Source organism: Hippocampus comes, unplaced genomic scaffold (assembly GCF_001891065.2).
Source record: "Hippocampus comes isolate QL1 unplaced genomic scaffold, H_comes_QL1_v1.1 scaffold106, whole genome shotgun sequence".
NCBI lineage: Eukaryota > Metazoa > Chordata > Actinopteri > Syngnathiformes > Syngnathidae > Hippocampus > Hippocampus comes.
Window position 1 is genome coordinate 1,084,457 of NW_017842055.1, and position 8,332 is coordinate 1,092,788.

The 8,332-nt window shown below is 47.6% G+C and overlaps 1 protein-coding gene across 12 annotated transcripts in view; it reads right to left on the reverse strand.

The window, feature by feature from the left end:
- The window catches only part of ptprt (protein tyrosine phosphatase receptor type T), a 133,951-nt gene extending 125,633 nt beyond the window's left edge, over nucleotides 1-8,318 (reverse strand). For all 12 annotated transcript variants that reach the window (XM_019860518.1, XM_019860515.1, XM_019860517.1 and 9 more), the window contains exon 1: nucleotides 8,126-8,318. In XM_019860518.1, coding sequence (XP_019716077.1) covers nucleotides 8,126-8,213 — 88 coding nt within the window. In that variant the 5' untranslated portion in view covers nucleotides 8,214-8,318. The remainder of the gene's footprint in view (nucleotides 1-8,125) is intronic.
- Nucleotides 8,319-8,332: the final 14 nt, after the last annotated feature.

An 8,332-nucleotide genomic window follows, 5' to 3' on the forward strand; every position in this document is an offset into this window, starting at 1 on the left:
CCCCCCCCCAGCCCAAGAGGCCCACCACGATCGTCGCTCGCGGCGGCTTGGCCTACATGCCAAAGTTTTCCTCACGTTCACATTACGTAGACCTACATTTCATCAAGCATATCCCAATGTTTATGTGTGTTGATGTGCATATACAAATCCTCGTTGGACTGGGTGAGGGTGCGCTTCATTTAAACGCCTCCATGTCCCCGAGCTGCTTTACGGCGTGTGTGTGTGTGTGTGTGTGTGTGTGTGCGTGTGCGCGCGCGTGTGTTGCTAATCATCCTGAGGTGACACATTTTATGAGTTTGGGGCTTTATTATATGGATCTATTCATCATTTCCAAGCAGCCTTGAATAGGAAAAGTCTCATTTTACTGCAGGCTGATTCCTTTTTTTTTTTTTTTTTTTTAACCGAGCTCATCAGGAGAAGAAAAAGACCACAAAACTAAAAACTAAAAGAAAGGAAATAAAAAGCTGAGCCAATTTGCATTCAACTTCACTATTGACATGTTTGTACACTTCTAATGAAGCATGTTGACGTCATATCATTTCGATATACTTGCAGTGCGCCATCTAAATCGTCATTCATGTCTATGAATGATTTTCAAATAATTTGATCAATGGCGGTAAAGACACGCACCCACTATTATTTATATGTCGCCATGGTTTGATGGTGTGTAAATGCTGAAAGAGACACACTTCAGTCCCATTTTCAACAACTCCAAAGACACTAAAATGCTTTTGGATTTGTGTGTTTGGGTGCGTGTGTGCGTGCGCGCGCATGTGTTCGGTTTCTCTACCTGAGGTTACATGCTGCTCAATCGGGTCAGAGTTTGTGCGTGCGTGTGCGTGTGTGTGTGTGTGTGTTTTCACCACCTGAGGTTAAACAGAGAGAGAGAGAGAGAGAGAGAGTGTGTGTGTGTGCTCACACGTGAATGAGAGGGAGAGCAAGGACAGTCATAGCTGAGGGCATCTGTTTGTGTGTCTTTTTACATTTATACTTTTAGATAGGTGTGCGCACCTTTCATAGTTGGACATGTTTTATTTGTGTGTGTGTGTGTGTGTTGGCCTACTTCCTTTTTTCACCCTCCCCGGCTAACCCTTCAGTGACCTTGGACCCGCACAGCCACCCAGGGGCGCCCTCTCACATCCACTTTTACAAAATGCCCGGTGGTTGTGTTTTTATTTTGAATGCACAAGGTAAGGCCGCACGGCACATACGGACCGTCGAAATTTGGACGACCGAGGACTCCCGCCATTGTTTGACATGTCATGGTAACTGGCTCCTCGTGAAAAAGGTGCGCCCGAGGCCACCAGTCACGCGCATCTTCTGCTTTCTCAGCCGGAGGAATGCCAGGCGCGAAGCGAACGCGCGGTATTTAGTTGGGGCCGGCCAGCTATGGCGGCTAAACACCTTGGCTCCTCTCGAGGCGAGCTACACTCACGACGAGCGCCGTCGTTTCTCCGGGAGGGCCAGGAGCAACGACACGAGAAGACGGAGATGCTTACGACTAAAGTCGAAAGGCTAAACGAATGTGAAAATTAGAAGAAGAAGAACAGAGGCCAACTTGCGCTGTTCAAATGTACAAGCCAACACCCACGAGGCTTATTCTTTGTTTGTTTTGAACTTTGTGATCGCTAAATGGCCACTCAGCTCAAGTGAAAACACACCTGCCGCGTCTCGTGCAAAGTGACGCGGCCGCACGTTCGGACACAAAGGTCAGCACGCCTCGGTGAGGATTGTGGGCGGCCGCAAAGTCATCGGATGGAAATATCTTTCCTCGAGAGGGACGCCGAGCCGCGCCCGCTGTCGGCAGAATGGCGGCCGCGGCTCGCCAAAACCATGAAGAGACGCGCCGGCCGCCGCAGACAGAAAGAAGAGATACGCCGCCGACGTGCCTGCGTGGCAGCCACGTTGGTCAGGGCGACGTTCCCGGTGAAGAAATGAAATGAAATGAAGTCAGCAGCTCATTTCTCCAAAGATTTCCACCATTTTCGTTTTGTCAATGGCAAAATGCCAAAAGAAGAACGATGAGCCAGTCGCAGCAAACCTCATGAACGTATCAAATGGAATTGAGTGAGCATCACGCATCTAAAAGCAGCTAAATGTTTGACAGCGCGGGCATTCCCAACAGGACCGATCATCGGATGACGCGCGCAAAGCGCGAGGTGGATTTCGGGCGAGCTTGACGTTGCGGATTATTTCTATTGTTCATCTTTCTTTCCTTCCACACTTGACGCAAGAAATGTCTTTTGTTTTTTTTTTTGGGGGGGGGGGGGGCGGTCTCAGCAGCTGCGCGGTGGGCCGAGGAAGAGGGAGCCCGGGAGGCGGCAGGGGGGCTAATTGATTGACAGGCGGTCTAGGCCGAGGTGCTCGAGCGGAACACGCACGCAAAGCGTGTGTTTCCGCATACAAAGACACACACACACACACACGCGAAAAAAAAAAAACACCTCCGGGACTTCTCTTCACCTCCACTTTGGCGATGACAGCCTTCACTAACACCCAAGCACGCACGCACGCACGCGCGCGCAGTGGCATGCCTGTCATCTCCTTGACAGACTCGGACAGCTTGCCTCGGGCTCGGGTCAGAACCTCCACTTGTAAAAGCCCGAGGACACGTTCGCTCGCTTCCGTTTGTCTTAACGGCCTCGCGCGAGCGCGCGCACGCACGCACTCACACAAGCGACACAAAGTGTCGGGCAAAACCCGCCTTGAAAACCACACTTTTTCGTTCCAAATGTTAAGCAGCCTTCCAAACCGTCATCCTGTCTTGAAAGCTCAATTTGAAAGCGCGCCTTTGTTTAAAAGCCGAACTCAGACTCTAATTGGGTACCACGGCCAAGGCTTGACGCCCGAATTTGGAAGCTTAACTTTGAAACGTACGCTTTCTATATAGCCTTAACCCCCCATTTGAAACCCGGATCCTTCCTGAGATGTTTTTTTTTTTTGAAGCCCCGCTCCTCCTCCTCGTCCAGATTGCGAGCTCAATGACTCGGGACTAAACGTTCCGCTCGTGCGCTCCGACTGGCTTTCATGGAAAAGTGGGCTTGCGTCTTCTTTGCAGCTGTTTTCACCCTCATTAGCTACTTAGCAGCCATGCGTGCTAACTTGCTAACGAGCGCGCCCGCCTGTGCTAGATGTGTCTGTTGACGATTTGTTTCGGACCAAAACGACTTTAGAGTCTCATGAAAATTCAAATCGATGTTAGCGCGCGCTAAAAGGCTAAGAAGTGGGCCCGCTATCTCCGTCCGTCTGTTTACGCTTCATTTCATACCAAAACAGCTTTCGAGTCTCAGGGAAAACCGAATCCACGTCATGAGCGCGTCTGCTCACTCTGTCTGATCTCCCAAATTTCGCGTCTCACCTCGACTCAACTCAAGCGTATTTCTCGAGCACTTTCAAACAGCCATCGCTGCATACAAAGCGCTGCGCATGGAGCGACGTGTCAAACGTATGACCTAAAGTCAGGGAATTCTTTTTCCCAACTTTGCAGGGAGCATGTCGCCGGGCAAAAGGGCAGCGTCAAAATGGCCGATTTCTTCTTCAATTCCATGCATGGCTCCTTCAGACGTTTTGGTGTGTCCTGTCATGACGAGCCGGCATGACAAATTTTGTGTCTATCGGTGAACAAATGTGCGCATGTGTGCGCGTGCACGCACATGCGCACACACAAAATGACTCCACAGGGAGCCATGTGCAACAGTGGCATTAACTTACGGCACAATATTTGCCTGAGCCAATTAACTCACTCGTGTGAGTGTGTGTGTGTGTGTGTGTGTGTGTGTGTTGAGCAAAGGTTAATAGGACCTCAAGAGGGTGAGACAATAAGACAAGGGCCTTGTTACCTTTCCACTCGTGTTTCCACACACACACACCCACACACACACACACACACACACACACACACACACACACACACACACACACACACACACACACACACACACACACACACACACTGGAGCATGCGACGGGCGGCGCAGCAGGCCACTTCATTAGCATCCAAGGCTAACGCCGGCGCAAAGGCTGCAGAACACAGTCACCATTGTGGTCAGCCGTTCTCCCTTCTTTTCTTTCTTGCAGCCATCCTTGTTTCCTTTCTCTCTTTCTAAATCAGTTCAGCTCCAACGACCACAACGCACTTTGCGCAGGTCCGTGCGCACAACAGCCGTTATTCGCACGATTTTTGCTTTGACACGCGAGCTCAAACTTGAGATGGGAGCGTTTTACGCTGCTAGCGAACCGATTGTTTTGTTTCGGTTCAATTTTACAGCGAAAGCTACGTGCACGTCAAGATCTACGCTATTGCTCATGACATGCATTGTAAAACATTTTCGTTTAAAAAAAAAAAAAAGTACATGCAGCGGCTCCCCGTTTTGTCATCGGTGTTTTGAACGTCCCCATCCAAGGCGCCCACTCGACGCCGTTCCCTCAATAATCGGGACTTGACTTCGCCGCTTCGCGCAGTCGTCGCCGCTGCCAAATGGGTCGCGCACTCAGGGTTCGCGCGCGACGCTTGCGAGTGTTTTATGTCTCCATTATCTCCGCCGACGCCACGGCGCAGAGAGCGCTAAGTGCGCCCCGCAATTTGCCGCCGTTCCGCGGCTTTAATGCGGATGAACGTACGTACTTCAGCGCTCGCTCGCGGCGAATTGGCAACGATGGCCTAAAAATGGTTCGCCTTCGGTGGAGGAGCGGGGCGAAAGCCCCGCAGATGTCAAAATGAGGCAATGTTGAAAAACATTTGAAAAAGAGGCTTTAATTGCATTCATTTCATGGAATTAATTACGGGAAAAGGTTAGTGCAAGAATGTAAAAACTGTCAAAGAGTTGAGGGGGACCTGGTTGCATAACACCGAGTCAGTCATTGCATCAAAAAATATCTGCAGAAATAGAAACATGCGGTCATTGTTTGTTTCTGTCACGACTTCATCGAAATGAACGCATTCAAGTTCTTTTTTGTCTGGAATTACTATCAACGTGTAGTTTAGATCAACTTGATTTTTGATTCATTAATTGCAGGAAAAAGTGCAGAAAGAGATTCTTTGCAGGCAACGTGGAAAAAAAGGGTGACGACATTCTCATTTGATTTGTCATGATTTTAGTTCGGTCAATCATCAGTCAATCGAAATAAACCCACGAAAGTTGTTCAGGGCGCTCATGCCGTCACAAGACGGCGGCAAAGCACTGCTTTCATCTATATGATGCTCCTAAACTCACGACAACATAGTTCTTTGGTACCGTGGTGCCACAGGATGGTGGCAAAGCACTATTTTTGCCCAACGCGAAAGGCCTCAACTCGCTTCAACTGAGTTCCTTGGCACCAAAGCATTACTTATGTGTAAATGAAGTTCCCAAACGACATGTGGCATCAAGACGGTGCCAAAGTCCTACTTTTATCGCTCTGTCTTTTATTGCTGAGAAACGGCGCACATTTCTCAGCGAACAAACAGATTTGGTGAATGCCTCCCAATATGCGAGGCTTCCTTTTGGTTTGCCCGTCCTTCTCTCTCTCTTCGTCCTCCTCTTTCCTTCCCTCCTCCCTCCTTTGCTGGCCGTCAAGGAGACGACACGAACACGCGGTGGCAAACAAATTTCCTTAAGTGCAATTTCGACTCCAAAGACGCGACTTCCTCCAAGGTCAACGCCGAGTGCTTCTCCGAGATCAACTTTGACCGGACGCATCGTCGCGGGGTCATTCAAAATGCCACGATATGCTCTTCTACCGAGACTCCTGGCACCACGCACAAAATAATACGAATGAAAGGCAGATTAATATACTTTCGAATTGGGTCTCCTGACAGCGCGCGCGCACACACACACACACACACACACGTATGACAAAGATATTTAATGTTCAAACTGATGACGTTGATTGTTTTTTAGCAAATAATCATTTCCTTTGAGTTTTGTGTCTGCAACACGTGCATGTTTCCACTTCCTTTCAACATCACTCAATCAGCTTTTCGAGAACACTAATTGTTGAGACTTTGCAGGTGGAATTCTTTCCCATTCATGCTCGATGTACAGTTTGAGTTGCTCACAAGTCAGGGGCGTCCTGTTGTTTTTTTGGGCTTCATAATGTATCGCGCGTGTTGAATGGGAGACGGGTCTGGACGGCTGGCATGCCGGTCGAGCGCTCACACTCTTTTACGGCGAAGCCATGATGTTGGAACACATGCAGAATGAGGCTTGGCGTTGTCCTTCTGAAATAAGCAAAGACATCCCCGAAAAAGAAGCTGCTCGGTCGGCAGCAGAATTTGTTCCAAAACCTCGTTTTGTCCTTGCCACGGGAACTAACAAAACTTCATGCTGTCCCAGATAGCGGCTTTTGAACTGCGTGCTGATAACAATCCAAATGGGACTTTTCCGCTTTGACCAGGAGGTCCCCGAACAATTCGAAATCTGGGCTCGTCAGACCACAGCTCTCTTTTCTACTTTGCGTCGGTCCATCCCAGATGAGCTCAGGCCCAGGGAAGCCAGGATGTTGTTGATATCGAGCTATGGCTATGCAGGGCAGCATCTGAACTCACAGCTGTCCATGTAGCGACAAACTGTTTTCATTCGACAATTATGCCAAAAAGTGGCCTTTTTGGCATAATTGGTCTTGCCGCTTATGTTTCGAGATTTCTCCAGATTTTCTGAATTTTTGACGATTCGTAGAAAATGATTTTGTTGCCCTGTCCCAGCTATTTGGAATGTGTTGCAGGTATCAATTTCAAAAGAAGAATATTTGCATTGTTTTTGTCATGTATTTGATTGAATATAGCTTGAAAAGGATTTGCAAAACATTAGATGTGGATTTGTACCATATATATCTATATATCTATATAGATATCTATATATCTATATAGATATCTATATATCTATATAGATATCTATATATCTATATAGATATCTATATATCTATATATATCTATATATAGATATATATAGATATATAGATATATATCTAAAAACACGCACACACACATATCAAAACTGATAACTGACAACACGAGACAATCAGTGAGACCCCATTTTGCTTTCAAGCCTTCATTTCAAATCCGAATTTGAAGATGCACACGAAAATATCACAAAGTGTTCTCTTCTGCAGAGCTAATCCTCTCCTATGTGCAAGAAACTATGATTAAAATACATGCAAACATTTTCAGCCCCCGTATTGATATATCCTGATTTTTTGGGCTTGTTGTCCGTCCTATTATAGCATCTCTGCATATTATTATTCTCATTGTTATCTTTTATGATTTACCACTGGAAGTCATTTACATGAAAAACGCGAGCAGTCACCTTTGTCTCGGAAAGACGGCGATACATTTTGTTTCGAAAAAATAAAAGTTCAAATTCAGTCAATTCATAAATGTTCGAACGTTAAAAATGATTACGGCAACAACAACAAAACCGCCTCGAATTCAAATATTGTCGTAACACGCTTCGAGGCCATTGATGTCATTATACAGAAAAAAAACATCAAGTAAAGTGGCTCCAACTTTACTAAAATGACAGCATCTGAAATCAAACTAAAACGATTCTTTTCTCATGCAACAATCACTTTTTATGATTTCCAAGCCAAGAAACATCTCGCAAAACAGGATCTACACAAACAACCGCGCGTGTGGTCCGATGGGCCGCTACCGCCCCCCGACGACATCAAAGTGCACTGCAGGTTGCAACGACTTGTTCAAAGCTCCCAAAACGCGCAGCCAAGCGCGCACGAAGCGTTGACGACAGTCAGCGGCAATTCAAGTCTCGTCACATTGCTCTCGGTTCACACCGACAGAAGTGAAAGGCGAATTAAATGTATAAAATGGAAACAAGTGTCCCATCATATTCACTGAAGGAAACCAAAGGGGATGTGGGGGAGGTGGGGGGCGGCTGCCTGTGCCGAGCGCAATCGTGGGCTGAATACCAAGCGGAAAGGGCGAGAAAAAGAAACACTTAAAGTTTGCACAGACAGGAGGTGCTCCCGACCCGCGCACTCAACAACCAAAACGTGGCGACTCGAAGACAATCGAACGATGGAGAATCAATGACAGAAATTTGAAGCATGAACGACGCGTACCAAGCGGCAAATCTCATCCTCGTCATACGCGCCAATCATCAAAATGATGGGGATGGTGTCACTACTTCACCTGGGAAAAACTGCGCGCCGGCAAGTCCCGCGGGCGCCAAGTAGAAGAAAAGTACGCGCCAAATCAGCACGCGATTCCCCGCGTCCATCTCTTCCTCTTCTTCTTCTTCTTCAATTTTTTTTGGTGTGTTATCCTTTCGTTCGAAGAACTTGTTTCACGTGCTCGCGCCTCCTCGCTATTGCACTCCCCACACACCCCCCCCCCCCC